We start from the raw sequence: 15,720 nt of genomic DNA on the forward strand, positions 1-15,720 counted from the left end.
AGTCAGTGGCTAGGGGATGGAGTTTGTGGCGGGGACCGAAAACAATGGCTTCGGTCTTCCCAATATTCAATTGGAGAAAATTTCTGCTCATCCAGAACTGGATGTTGGACAAGCAGTCTGACCATTTAGAGACCGTGGAGGGTTTGAGAGAAGTGGTGGTGAGGTAGAGCTGGGTGTCATCAGCGTACATGTGGAAACTGACAGTGTTTTGGGATGATGTCGCCAAGGGGCAACATGTAGATGAGAAATAGGAGGGGCCAAGGATAGATCCTTGGGGGACACCAGAGGTAACGATGCGGGGGCGGGAAGAGAAGCCGTTGCAGGTGATTCTCTGGCTACGATTAGATAGATAAGAATTTAACTGGATGATGGTGGCGAGGCGTTGGAGGAGGATAGAGTGATCAACCGTGTCAAAGGCTGCTGACAGGTCGAGGAGGACGAGGAGGGATAGTTTGCCTTTTTCACAGTCACACAGGATGTAATTTGTAACTTTGATGAGAGCCGTTTCGGTACTGTGGCAGGCAAGGGAACCGGATTGGAGGGATTCACACATGGAATTGTGGGAAAGATGGGCATGGATTTTGGAGGTGGCAACATGTTCAAGGACTTTGGAGAGGAAAGGGAGGTTGGAGATGGGGCGGTAGTTTTCAAGGACGGAGGGGTCGAGGGTTGGTTTTTTGAGGCGAGGGGTGATGACGGCAGATTTGAGGGAGAGGGGGACAGTACCTGAGGAGAGAGAACCGTTGATAATGTCAGCAAACATGGGAGCCAGGAAAGGAAGTTGGGTGGTCAGCAGTTTGGTGGAAATAGGGTCAAGGGAGCAGGAAGTGGGTCTCATGGACAGAATGAGCTCGGAAAGATCATGAGGGGAGATCGGAGAAAAACTGGAGAAACATGTGAGGCTAGAGCAGGGGGAATCCTGAAAGGAAGATTGGACCAGTCGGCTAGGGGTAGGAAGAGGCAGAGGTGGCCAAACGGATCATCTCAATCTCAGACAAAAGTCCATGAGCTCCTCACGCATCTTGTGGGAGGTGAGGATGGAGACTGGGGAGAGGGGTTTAAAAAGAGCAGGAATCTGCTATCTTCTTTCAGGATGACAGCATTCCTGATCCCACCACTGCCACTCCACCATTGCACATGTCCATGCCTGTCACCCAGCCAGCCCAGACTGCAGCCGTCCAGCAGTGGTTCAGTCTGCAGCTGGGCCTCCCAGACCCAGAGCTGGTTGAGGGCGTCCTGCAAGGCCATCTGCAGTCTCTGGCTCTGACACTCAGCAGCCTTCCACCAGCCGTCCTGCGGCCATAGGGGGAGACACTACGTAGGAGCAATAGAATAGGTAAAGCCAGTGTCAAGAGGGGATATAAGGTTTTGCACAAGGGCGAATAGTCAATTGAATTGTATATATATGGTTCATGTTTTATGATAAAAATGTAATTGGAATGTTGCATATTTTGTGCTGTCTCATTTCAGTTTTGGGGCTCTGCTCTGCTTTGGAATGGGAAATTGATGTAATGATGGGGACGAGCAGTCCAACTGGGAATTGGCCTGGAATTCATTGGAACCGATTGGGCGCTCGTGGACCGCCCTTGAAGAAGGCGGATTTAGTGCCAGCCTCTTCCATCACTGCTGCTGCTGCTCCTCCTTATCCTCCTCCTGGGGTGATGGAGCTATGCCTGATGGCTATGGCTGCACCCTTATGATGGCCAAGTTGTGCAGCATGCAGCAGACGACGTTGAAAAGGGACAGGCGCTCAGCCGAGTACTGGAGGACTCCTCCCGAGCGGTCCAGGCAACGGAATCTTTGCTTGAGCACTCTGATGGTCTGCTCAATGATGTTCCTGGTGGCAGCATGGCTCTCTTTGTATGAGTACTGGGCAGAAGTTTTGGGATTGCGGAGGGGAGTCATGAGCCAGATGGAGAGAGGATAGCCCTGCTCTCTGAACAGCCAGCCGCGAGCTTGATGTGGTGGCTGGATGAGAGCTGGCACAGGATGAAGGCATCGTGGCTGCTTCCCGAGATAGTGGGCATTGATGGTGAGGATTCTGCGTGTGTGGTCACACACCAGCTGCACATTCAGTGAGTAGCAGCCTTTGCGCTTCTGGAATAGCTCACGATTGTTTTGCGGTGCCTGTAAAGCGATGTGGATGCAGCACTGCACCATGGGGAAGCCCGCTATCCTGACAAAGCCACATGCACGCCCGTGCTGCAGCTCTCTGGTGCTGGGTAAGGAAATGTAGTCCTTTCTCTTCTGTAAAGAGCCTCTGTGACCTCGCGGACGCTGTTGGTATGGCTCCCCCGCTCCCCGATGGTCCAGGGAGGCCCATTTATAAACTGTAGTTTGCAGCTTGGGCCCTTTCCTTTAATGAAGGGAAGAGCCCGTCCTACGCATCAGCGCTACATGGCCCAGTGCGTAGCGCTGCGCCCCGCTCCCACACATCCGCCACTATCACCCCAGAAAGGAAGTGGAGCGCGTTATTTTGCGCGTCACTTCCTTTCGGGGGCAGTAACCCGAAGTTAGCAAGCTGTGCGGGACTTCCACGCATGACGCAAAATGTCCTGTCTCCCGGGTGCAACGGAAGTTTCCCCCTCACGCTCCATAACAAGTCATTGCCTGTAAAGGGTCACACTCTATAATAAATCAGGGCCTAGGAATTCTGTATCGTCCATTTATGTGCGCCTTACCGGCAGACTGCTAACAAACAGGGAGGTCGGAGAAGCCTGGGATTTTGGGCCTCGGACCTCGTTATCATGTAGCTGCTGCAGCGTTTGGAGCCCGCACACGTTCATCCTCAATTTTCTGTTCAGTGATTGGGTTGGATCGCGGGTGTCTGGAGGAGGAATGGCTGGGCATCGGAGGCCGATCGAACGGCTGTCGGGGGTCGGGTAGGAAGATTGCGGTGGTCTGGAGTATTGTTGGGGAGGGGTCGGGAGTACTGTCGGGGTGGAAGGCCAGGAGGTCGGTGGGGGGGGGGGAGGGGTGGAGCAGCAGGAAGTCGGGGCCGAGGTCAGATCGACGGGGGACCTGGAGGTCGGAGTCGGGAGTGAGGTCGGAGATCTCGGGAATGGTAGTGATTATGGTAAGTCATTTTTAAATTCCGTGCTATTTAGCGTTGGTTTTCCCGGAGGCAATCAGCACTGGTGCAAGAGAGAGCCCTCTTTAATAGGTCATTGTCACTAATCAAGAAGAAAGACTTGGATTTATATAGCGCCTTTCACGACCACCGGAAGTTTCAAAGCGCTTTGCAGTCAATGAAGTACTTTTGGAGTGTAATCACTGTTGTAATGTGGGAAACATGGTAGCCAAATTTAAGTACAGCAAACTCCCAATGTGATAATGACCAGATAATCTGATTTTGTTATGTTGATTGACAGGGATAAATATTGGCCAGGATACTGGGGATAACTCCCCTGCTCTTCTTCGTAATAGTGCTATGGGATCTTTTACATCCAATTGAGAGAGCGGTTTAACGTCTCATCCGAAAGACGGCACCTCCTCAGCGCAGCACTCCCTCAGCACTGCACTGGAGTGTCGGCCTAGACTTTCGTGCTCAAGTCCCTGAAGTGGGACTTGAACTCACAACCTTCTGACTCAGAGGCGAGAGAGCTTCACCAATGATTCACTACCTGTTAAGGTTCATTGTCGATAACAGATTATTGTCTGTAAATTGTCACTCTATTTTTAATCATTATCTCTAAATGTCACTGTTGATAATGGGTCATTAACTTAAAAGGGTCACAGTCTGATGGATCATTAACTATAAAGCTCCATTGTCTAAAATTGATATTTACCTCTAAAGGATCGTTGTTCATGACGGATTTCATAACAGTTTCCAACTGTCACAGGACAGAGAGTGGAGAGCACCAGTTCCAACTGTCGCAGGACGGGAAAGTGGAGAGCACCACTTCAGACTGTCGTGGGACGGGAGGGTGGAGAGCACCAGTTCCAACTGTCGCAGGACGGGAAAGTGGAAAGCACCAGTTCAGACTGTCATGGGACGGGAGGGTGGAGAGCACCAGTTCAGACTGTCGCGGGATGGCAGGGTGGAGAGCACCAGTTCCAACTGTTACGGGATGGGGGGGTGGAGAGCACCAGTTCTGGCTGTCGCGGGATGGCAGGGTGGAGAGCACCAGTTCAGACTGTCACAGGAGCATCCAGTCGTGCCCCGGTAACTGCCCCCAAGGGAAGTGGAGTGTGGGAAATTGCACTCCGCTTCCATTGAGGGGTGGTAAGGCCAATTCTGCGGCGGGACCGGGACTTCCACGCTGGGGGCTAAAATTCCCTTCCCCAGAAGGTTACCGCCCCAAAGATGGGAGCCTGTGCGGGGAGACAGAGGGAAGTTGAGGGGAGACGGGGGCGCGGGATGGAGGGGAGAGTGGTGGAGGTGAGAGGCGGAGAAACCCAGGGCGGGGGATGGGAGGGGCCACATTGCAGCGGAGGTCTGGGGGGGCGAAGTGTGTTGGAGGGGCGGGCCTGGGGGCTCTGTGCCTCGGTGCGGGGAGTGTTCAGAGTGGGGTGGATGGGTTGACTGCGCAGATGGCGGTTGGTGGATGTGGTGTGGTTGTCATCGCAGGGGGCGTGGCTCCGGGGTGGCCGGGGCTGGGGGCTCGACATCTGGGGGTGTTCGGCATTTCTGACGGGACGGGGTGGGTTGGGTGCGGGGGGAGTATTCCCGGTGTTGGGTGGGTCCAGAGCTGGTGGGGGGGCACGCTCTTGGGATGGGGGGTGAGCTGTTTGGGGCTGGGATTGGGAGAGACATCTTCACTTGGGGAGTTGTTGGCCTGTGGGGTTCCCTGCCGCGGAGAGTTGTTGATGCCAGTTTATTGGATGTGTTCGGGAGGGAGTTGGATGTGGTCCTTGTGGCTGGTGGGGTCGGGGGGTGTGGAAGGGGCTTGGGGGGAGGTGCTGGGGTGGGTGATCAGCTATGATCTTGTTGAATGGCGGTGCAGGCTCAAAGGGCCGAATGGCCTACTCCAGCACCTATTTTCTATGTTTCTATGTTTTTATCTGTAAAGGGTCACTGACTGTAAGGCATTCTGGAGGGGGGGGTGGGTGAACAGCCAGTTGTCGTGGTGCATATAGGTACCAACGATATAGGTAAAAAGCGGATGAGGTCCTACAAGCTGAATTTAGGGAGCTAGAAGTTAAATTAAAAAGTAGGACCTCAAAGGTAGTAATCTCAGGATTGCTACCAGTGCCACGTGCTAGTCAGAGTAGAAATAGCAGGATAGCTCAGATGAATACATGGCTTGAGGAGTGGTGCAGTAGGGAGGGATTCAAATTCCTGGGACATTGGAACCGGTTCTGGGGGAGGTGGGACCAGTACAAACCGGACGGTCTGCACCTGGGCAGGACCGGAACCAATGTCCTAGGGGGAGTGTTTGCTAGTGCTGTTGGGGAAGGTTTAAACTAATATGGCAGGGGGACGGGAACCTATGCAGGGAGACAGAGGGAAATAAAATGGGGGCAGAAGCAAAATACAGAAAGGAGAATAATAGAAGTGGAGGGCAGAGAAACCCAAGGCAAAAAACAAAAAGGGCCACATTACAGCAAAATTCTAAAGGGACAAAGAGTGTTAAAAAGACAAGCCTGAAGGCTCTGTACCTCAATGCGAGGAGTATTCGTAATAAGGTGGATGAATTAACTGCGCAGGCAGCTATTAACGATTATGATTTAATTGGGATTACGGAGACATGGCTCCAGGGTGACCAAGGTTGGGAACTCAACATCCAGGGTTATTCAACATTCAGGAAGGATAGACAGAAAGGAAAAGGAGATGGGGTAGCGTTGCTGGTTAAAGAGGAAATTAATGCAATAGTAAGAAAGGACATTAACTTGGATGATGTGGAATCTGTATGGGTAGAGCTGCGGAATACCAGAGGGCAGAAAGCGCTAGTGGGAGTTGTGTACAGACCACCAAATAGTAGTAGTGAGGTTGGGGATGGCATAAAATAAGAAATTAGGGATGCATGCAATAAAGGTACAGCAGTTATCATAGGTGACTTTAATCTACATATAGATTGGGCTCACCAAACTGGTAGCAATACGGTGGAGGAGGATTTCCTGAACTGTATTAGGGATGGCTTTCTACACCAACATGTCGAGGAACCAACTAGAGAGCTGGCCATCCTCGACTGGGTGTTGTGTAATGAGAGAGGACTAATTAGCAATCTTGTTGTGCGAGGCCCCTTGGGGAAGAGTGACCATAATATGGTAGAATTCTTCGTTAAGATGGAGAGTGACAGTGTTAATTCAGAGACTAGGGTCCTGCACTTAAGGAGAGGTAACTTCAATGGTATGAGACATGAGTTGGCTAGGATAGATTGGCAAATGACACTTAAAGGGTTGACAGTGGATAGGCAATGGCAGACAGTTACAGATCATAAGGATGAACTTCAACAATTGTACATCCCTGTCTGGAGTAAAAATAAAACGGGGAAGGTAGCTCAACTGTAGCTAACAAGGGAAATTAGAGATAGTGTTAAATCCAAGGAAGAGGCAAATAAATTGGCCAGAAAAAGCAGCAAACCTGAAGACTGGGAGAAATTTAGAATTCAGCAGAGGAGGACAAAGGGTCTAATTAGGAGGAGGAAAATAGAGTATGAGAGGAAGCTTGCAGGGAATATAAAAACTGACTGCAAAAGCTTCTACAGATATGTGAAGAGAAAAAGATTAGTCAAGACCAACGTAGTCCTTGCAGTCAGAATCAGGTGAATTTTATAATGGAGAACAAAGAAATGGCAGACCAATTGAACAAATACTTTGGATCTGTCTTCACTAAGGAAGACACAAATACAATTCCGGAAATACTAGGGGTTCGAGGGGCTAGCAAAAAGGAGGAAAGGAAATCCTTATTTATCAGGAAAATGTGTTCGGGAAATTGACGGGATTGAAGGTCATAAATCCCCAGGGCCTGATCGGCTGCATCCCAGAGTACTTAAGGAAGTGGCCCTAGAAATAGTGGATGCATTGGTCATCATTTTCCAAAATTCTATTGATTCTGGATTAGTTCCTGGACTAGAGGGTAGCTAATGTGACACCACTTTTTAAAAAAGGAGGGGAGAGAAAACTGAATTATAGACCGTTTAGCCTGACATCGGTGGTGGGGAAAATGTTGGAATCAATTATTAAAGATGAAATAGCAGCGCATTTGGAAAGCAGTGACAGAATCGGTCCAAGTCAGCATGGATTTATGAAAGGGAAATCATGCTTGACAAATCTTTTGAGTATGTAACTAGTAGAGTGAACAAGGGAGAACTAGTGGATGTGGTGTATTTGGACTTTCAAAAGGCTTTTGACAAGGTCCCACACAAGAGATTGGTGTGCAAAATTAAAGCACATAGTATTGGGGGTAATGTATTGATGTGGGTAGAAAACTGGTTGGCAGACAGGAAGCAGAGAGTCGCAATAAACGGGTCCTTTTCAGAATGGCAGGCAGTGACCAGTGGGGTGCCACAGGGTTCAGTGCTGGGATCCCAGCTATTTACAATATACATCAATGATTTAGATGAAGGAATTGAATGTAATATCTCCAAGTTTGCAGATGACACTAAGCTGGGTGGCGGTGTGAGCTGTGAGGAGGATGCTAAGAGGCTGCAGGGTGACTTGGACAGGTTAGGTGAGTGAGCAAATGCATGGCAGTTGCAGTATAGTGTGGATAAATGTGAGGTGATCCACTTTGGTGGCAAAAACAGGAAGACATAAAATTATCTGAATGGTGACAGATTAGGAAAGGGGGAGATGCAACGAGACATGGGTGTCATGGTACATCAGTCATTGAAGGTTGGCATGCAGGTACAGCAGGCAGTGAAGAAGGCAAATGGTATGTTGGCCTTCATAGCGAGAGGATTTGTGTATAGGAGCAGGGAGGTCTTACATTGGAGTTCAGAAGAATGAGAGGTGATCTTATTGAAACATGTAAGAAAATGAGGGGGCTCGACAAAGTAGATGCAGAGAGGATATTTCCACTCATAGGGGAAACTAAAACTAGGGGACATAGTCTTAGAATAAGGGGCCGCCCATTTAAAACTGCGATGAGGAGGAATTTCTTCTCTTAGAGGGTTGAAAATCTATGGAATTCTCTGCCCCAGAGAGCTGTAGAGGCTGGGTCATCGAATATATTTAAGGTGGAGATAGACAGATTTTTGAGTGATGAGAGAGTAAAGGGTTATGGGGAGCGGGCAGGGAAGTGGAACTGAGTCCATGATCAGATCAGGCATGATCTTATTGAATGGCGGAGCAGGCTCGAGGGACCAAATGGTCTAGTCCTGCTTCTATTTCTTATGTTCACACCTGTAGCCAGGGAGGACTGAAAAATGATGGTCAGAGCCTCTGCTATTTCCTCTTTTTTAATAAAAGTAGAGAAAAAGTACAAGAGAAACTAATGGGACTAAAAGCCGACAGATCCCCTGGATGGCCTACATCCTCGGGTTCCAAAAGAAATGGCTGCAGAGTTGTGGATGCATTGGTTTTTATCTTTCAAAATTCCCTAGATTCTAGAATGGTCTCAGCAGATTGGAAGGTAGCAAATGTAACACCGCTATTCAAGAAAGGAGGGAGAGAGAAAACAAGGAACTATAGGCCAGTTAGCCTGACATCAGTTGTCAGGAAAATGCTGGAATCCATTGTTAAGGAAGCAGTATCAGGACACTTCAAAAATCATAATATGATTAGGCAGAATCAGCATGGTTTAATAAAAGGGAAATTGTGTTTGACAAATTAAAGTTTTTTGAGGATGTAACTTGCAGGGTAGATAAAGGGGATGTTGTATATTTGGATTTCCAAATGGCATTTGATAAGGTGCCACATAAAAGGTAGGAGTTCATGGGATTGGAGGTAATGTATTAGCATGGACAGAGGATTGGTTAATGGACAGAGAGAGGGTAGGAATAAACAGGTCTTTTTCAGGTTGGCAGGCTGTCACTCGTGGGGTATCGCAAGGATCAATACTGGGGCCTCAGCTGTTTACAATCTATATTAGTGACCTAGATGAAGGGACCAAGTGTAATGTATCCAAGTTTGCTGGCGACACAAAGCTAGGTGGGACAGTAAGCTGTGAGGAGAACACAAAGTGTCTGGAAATGGATATAGATAGACTAAGTGAGTGGGCAGTAAGGTGGCAGATGGAGTATAATGTAGGGAAATGTGAGATTATTCACTTTGGTAGGGAGAATAGAATATTATTTAAATGGTGAGAAATTTTTTTAAGTTGGTGTTCAGAGAGATTTTGGGTGTCCTTGTGCAAGAAACACAGAAAGCTAGCATGCATGTACAGCACGCAATAAGGAAGGCAAATGGCATGTTGTCCTTAATTGCAAGGGGGTTGGAGTATAAAAGGAAGGAAGTCTTGCTACAATTGTACAGGGCCTTGGTGAGACCACACCTGCAGTACTGTGCACAGTTTTGGTCTCCTTATCTAAGGAAGTATATACTTGCCTTGGAGACGGTGCAATGAAGGTTCACTGGATTGATTCCTGGGATGAGAGGGCTGTCTTATGATGAGAGATTGTGTAGAATGGGACTGTACTCTCTGGAGTTTAGAACAATGAGGTGATCTCATTGAAACATGCAAGATTCTGAAGGGGATTGACAGGATAGATGCTGAGAGGTTGTTTCCCCCGGGCTGGGGTGTCTAGAACAAGAGGTCACAGTCTCAGGATAAGGAGTAGGCCATTTAAGACAGAAATGAGGAGGAATGTCTTCACTCAGAGGGTTGTGAATCTTTGGAATTCTCTGCCCCAGAGGGTTGTGGATGCTGAGTTTCTGAATATATTTAAGGCTGAGAATATTTTTGGAGTCTAGGGGAATCAAGGGATATGGAGATCGGGCGGGAAAGTGGAGTTGAGGTCGATGATCAGCCATGATCTTATTGAATGGTGGAGCAGGCTCGAGGGGCACTCCTGCTCCTAGTTCTTATGTTCTTATGTAAAAGGTCACTGTCAATAATGGATCAGTAGCTGAAATTGGTCACTGTCTATAATTAACTGTAAATGTCACTGACAGCAAGAAATCGTTACCTCTAAGTGGTTGCTGCCAATAGTGGGTTATTAGCTAGAATAGAATCATAGAATGGTTACAGCACGGAAGGCCATTTGGCCCTTTGAGGCCATGCCGACTCTCAGCTAGTCCCACTCCCCTGCCCTTTCCCCATAGCCCTGCATTTTTTTTTCCTTCAGATACTTATCCAACCCCCTTTTGAAAGATAAAATTGAATCTGCCTCCACCACCCTTTCTGACAGTGCATTTCAGATCCTAACCACTCGTTGCGCAAAAATGATTTTTCTTGCATCGCCTTTGGTTCTTTTGCCGATCACCTTAAATCGGTGTCCTCTGGTTCTCGACCCTTCTGCCAATGGAAAAAGTTTCTCTCTACCTACTTGTCCAGACCCCTCTTGATTTTGAACATCTCGATCAAATCTCCTCAATCCTCTCTGCTCCAAGGAGAACAACCCCAGCTTCTCCAGTCTATCAATGTAACTGAAGTCCCAATTTCCTGGAATTATTCTCCTAAATCTTTTCTGCACCCTCTCTAAGGCCTTCACATCCTTCCTAAAGTGCCGTGCCCAGAATTGGACACAATGCTCCAGTTGGGGCCGAACTGGTGTTTTATACAGGTTCATCATAATTTCCACACTTTTGTACTCTATACCGCTATTTATGAAGCCCAGGATCCTGTAAGCCTCTTTAACTGTTTTCTCAACCTGCCCTGCCACCTTCAATAATTTATGCATATGCCCCCAGGTCTCTCTGTTCATGCACCCTCTTCAGGATTGTACCATTTAGTTTATATTTCCCCTCCTCATTCTTTCTACCAAAATGTATCACTTCACAATTTCTCTGCGTTAAATTTCATCTGCCATGTAGCCGCCCATTCCACCAGCCTGTCTGTTCTCTTGAAATCTATCCCTCTCCTCCTCACTGTTCGCTATACTTCCAAGTATTGTGTCATCTGCAAATTTTGAAATAGTGCCCTGTACACCCATGTCCAAGTCATTAATATATATCAGGAAAAGCAGTGGCCCTAGAACTGACCCCTGGGGAACCGACCCCTTCCTCCAGTCCGAAAAACAACCGTTCACCACTACTCTCTGTTTCCTGTCACTGAGCCAATCCCGTACCCATGCTGCCACTGTCCCTTTTATTCCAGCGGCTTCAACTTTGCTGCAATGTGGCACTTTGTTGAACGCCTTTTGGAAATCCATGTACACCACGTCAACCCTCTCTGTTACCTCATCAAAAAACTCGATCAAGTTGGTTCAACACGATTTGCTTTTAACAAATCCGTGCTGGTTTTCCTTAATTAATCCACACCTATCCAAGTTACTGCTAATTCTGTCCCTGATTACTGTTTCTAAAAGCTTCTCCATGACTGAGGTTAAACTGACTGGCCTGTAGCTGCAGGATTTAACTTTACACCCTTTTTTGGACAATGGTGCAACATTTGCACCTGCAAAACTACATTGTCTATAATGGGTTATTACCTCTCAAGTGTCACTAACTGCAATGAATTATTATCTGCGAACAGTCACTGACGATAATTGTTCAACATCTATAAAGGATCATTATGTGTAAACTATTATCTATAATGGATATCTCTAAAGGGTCAGTGCCTATAATGGATCATTAGCTATAAAGGTTCATTATCTATAAGGGTTTATTACCTGTAAACTTTCACTGTTTATTATTGATCATGAGTTGCTATAATGGATCACTATCTGTAAATGGACATTACGGTTTAATGGATTAGTACCTGTACAGAAGATTTTTTGTTTCTCGTTGAGCTGGATTCCTGCAGTCAGCACTTCCTCCTGGAATATATCCGTGTGCCTTGTAAAAACTCTCTGCACCTTTTGCGATGATTGCCACTCCATCCCTCACCCTCTGCCATAAGCTCATCTTCCATCTCTCGGTCATTACACCGATTAGTCCTACAGGGAATTGTTTTGCAACCTGTTCGGTGTTGCCCACTGTGAGACTGGACAGTATCCAGATAGAGCCCGGGCCCAGAAGGTTAGCCTGCTCAGCCAATTCAAACAGATATTCTGCCTCGTCTCTAGAGCAATAGAGTATCAGAACCTGCGCGTCAATCTGCTGCAGAAGCCTCTTGGTTTTCGAATTGTCCTCGTCACGTGTCATTTCAAGAGTAAGAGTTTGTTCAACTTCCCACCCATAATGGCTGGTGTCAATAAAAAGCTTGATGTGGTCAATGAACTCCTGGTATCCGGGAAAGAAGCTAGTGATGATGGCAAAGTTGCCCCAGTCGTACTCTTCCATTACTTTGAAAATGACCCTTATCTGTTGTTCCATGGAAGCCCCCAACTGGAGAAAGGCAGAGTGCTGCTCCTGGAATGGAAAGGAAACTTAAACAGATTCAGTTAACAATAGAAAGGTCCCTAACCACGAGACTCACTCTGAAAGACTGTCTACACAGAGACTGACATCAGGATTACACACAGACTGACATCAGGATTACATCGAGACTGACATCAGGATTATATAGAGACTGAAATCAGGTCTATACAGAGATTAACATCAGGATTACACATAGACTGACATAAGAACATAAGAATTAGGAGCAGGATTACACGATTCAGCCCCTCGAGCCTGCTCCACCATTCATTAAGATCATGGCTGATCTTCGACCTCAACTCCATTTTCCTGCACTATCCCCATATCCCTTCATTCCCTTAATATTCAAAAATCTATCGATCTCAGCTTTGAATATACTCAGAGACTGAGCCTCCACAGCCCCCTGGGGTAGAGAACTCCAAAGATTCATCACCCTCTGAGTGAAGAAGTTTCTCCTCATCTAAATGGCCGACCCCTTATCCAGAGACTGCGACCCCTGCTTCTAGACTCCCTAGCCACGGGAAACATCCTCCTGCATCTACCCTGCCAAGCCCTGTAAGAATGTTGTATGTTTCAATGAGATCACCTCTCATTCTTCTAAACTCTAGAGAATATAGGGATAGTCTATTCAATCTCTCCTCAGAGGACAATCCCCCTATCCCAGGAATCAGTCTGGTGAACCTTTGTTGCACTCCCTCTATGGCAAGTATATCCTTCCTTAGGTAAGGAGACCAAAACTGTGCACAGTACTCCAGGTGCGGTCTCACAGGGGCCCTATATACTTGCAGTAAGATGTCTTTACTCTTATACCCAAATCCTCTTGTAGTAAAGGACAACATACCATTTGATTTCTTAACTGCTTGCTGTACCTACATGTTAACTTTCAGTGATTCGTGTACAAGGACACCCAGGTCCCTCTGAACACCAACATTTCCCAATCTCTCACCATTTAAAAAATACTCTGCTTTTCTAATTTTTGTACCAAAGTGGATAACTTCACATTTCCCACATTATATTCCATTTGCCATGTTCTTGCCCACTCACTCGGCCTGTCTATATCCCCTTGAAGTCTCTTTGCATCCTCCTCACAACTTACATTCCCACCTAGCTTTGTATCATCAGCAAACTTGGATATATTACACTTGGTCCCCTCATCCAAATCATTGATATAGATTGTGAATAGCTGGGGCCCAAGCACCAATCCTTGTGGTACCCCACTAGTTACAGCCTGCCAACCCGAAAATGACCCGTTTATTCCTACTCTCTGTTTTCTGTCCGTTAACCAATCCTCAATCCATGCTAGTATATTACCCACAATCCCATGAGCCCTAATTTTGTTTAATAACCTCTTGTGTGGCACCTTATCGAATGCACAGAGATTGAGTCCAGAACTAAACGGAGACTGGCATCAGGATTACACAGAGATTGACATCAGGATTACATAGAGACTGACATCCGGATTAAACAGAGACTGATATCAAGTCCAGAAAGAGACTGACTCCAGGATTACACTCAAACTGACTCCAGGTCTACACAGAGACTGACTTCAGGATTAAACAGAGACTGAAACCAGGATTACTTAGAGATTGACATCAGGATTAAACAGAGACTGACATCTGGATTACACAGAAATTGACTCCAGGACTACACTGAAATGAATATCAGGATTACACAGTAACTGACTCCAGGATTACACACAGACTGATATTCAGGACTACACGTGGACTGAGTCAACATCTACACAGAGATTGACACCAGGATTAGAAAGAGACTCACATCAGGGCTATACTGAAATGAATATCAGGATTACACAGAGACTGACATCTGGATTACAAATGGACTGACATCACGATTACAAAGAGACTGACATCTGGATGACAGAGGATTAAATATAGATTGACCTCAGGACTACACGAGGACTGACTCCAGGACTACACAGAGAGACATGTGGATTACACAGAGACTGACATCCGGATTGCACAGAAACTCACTCCAGGATTACATAGGGACTGACATCAAGTCTACAAAGAGACTGACTCCAGGATTATGCACAGACTGACATCAGGATTACACAGAGACTGACATATTTTTAAATAGATTTTAAACTAGATAAGTCTAACTAGAGGGATGGCAGTGCAGCTCAGTCCCATGGAGTGCACATCCTGCGGCATGTGGGAAGTCCTGGACGCTTCGCGCAGCCTAGACAACCATGTGTGCAGGAGGTGTCTCCAGCTTCAAATGCTCGAGCTCCGCGTTTCAGAGCTGGAACAGCAGGTGGAGTCAATAAGGTGCATCCGCGAGACTGAGAACTACGTGGATAGCACGTTTCAGGAGGTGGTCACCCCGCAGCTTAAAGGCGGCAGGTAGAGGGGAAGTGGGTGACCACCAGACGTAGTAAGTGTGCTAGGCAGGTAGCGTAGGAGTCCCCCCATGAGTCCATCTCGCTTTCAAACCAATATTCACTTCTGAGTATCGGTGAGGACGAAGGTGCTTCTGGGGAGTGCAGCCAGAGCCAATTTCAAGGCACCACGGGTGGCTCAGCTGCACAGGGGGAGGGACGAAGAACAAAAGAGCCCTAGTGATAGGGGATTCTATAGTTAGGGGAACAGACAGGCGTTTCTGCGGCCGTAGACGTGACTCCTGAATGGTTTTGTGCCTCCCTGGTGCCAGGGTCAAGGATGTCACAGAACAGACGCAGGGCATTCTGGGGAGGGGGGGCGAGGAGGGTAAACAGCTAGAGGTCGTGGTCCATATCGGGACTAACGACATAGGTAAAATGAGGGATGAGGTCCTACAGGAAGAATTCAGGGAGCTAGGAAGAAAATTAAAGGGTAGGACCTCAAAGGTAGTAATCTCCGGGTTACTACCGGTGCCACGTGCTAATGAGTGTAAGAATAGAAGGATAGAGAGGATGAACACGTGGCTGGAAAGTTGGTGTAGGGGGGAGGGCTTTAAATTCTTGAGGCATTGGGACCGCTTCTGGGGGAGATGGGACCTGTACAAACCGGACGGGTTGCACCTCAACAGCGCCGGGACCAATATCCTGGCGGGGAGTTTTGCTAGTGCTGTTGGGGAGAGTTTAAACTAGCTTGGCAGGGGAATGGGAACCTGAGAACGAATTCAAAAGGAAAGGAAGTAAAGCAGAAATTGGATAGCAAGAATCTAGAAAGTGAATCTATAAGTCAGAGGAAACAAGGGTTAATATGTAGTAAGCAAGGAGGTCTTCCTGTGCTAAATGGTATATAGTTTAATGCAAGGAGTATAGCGAATAAGGCGGATGAGCTAAGAGCACAGGTAGACACTTGGGAGTATGAAATTATAACTATTACAGAAACATGGCTGAAAGAGGGGCAGATTTGGCAGAGCAATATTCCT

General features: G+C 47.3%; 1 protein-coding gene across 1 annotated transcript in view; it reads right to left on the reverse strand.

The window, feature by feature from the left end:
• LOC139226183 (glutamate receptor ionotropic, NMDA 2C-like) overlaps nucleotides 1-15,720 on the reverse strand; it is a 504,948-nt gene that overhangs the window by 473,811 nt on the left and 15,417 nt on the right. Inside the window, exon 2 of the mRNA XM_070856817.1 lies at nucleotides 11,747-12,339. Coding sequence (XP_070712918.1) covers nucleotides 11,747-12,339 — 593 coding nt within the window. The remainder of the gene's footprint in view (nucleotides 1-11,746; nucleotides 12,340-15,720) is intronic.

The sequence above is a fragment of the Pristiophorus japonicus genome, chromosome 16, assembly GCF_044704955.1.
Source record: "Pristiophorus japonicus isolate sPriJap1 chromosome 16, sPriJap1.hap1, whole genome shotgun sequence".
Taxonomy (NCBI): domain Eukaryota; kingdom Metazoa; phylum Chordata; class Chondrichthyes; family Pristiophoridae; genus Pristiophorus; species Pristiophorus japonicus.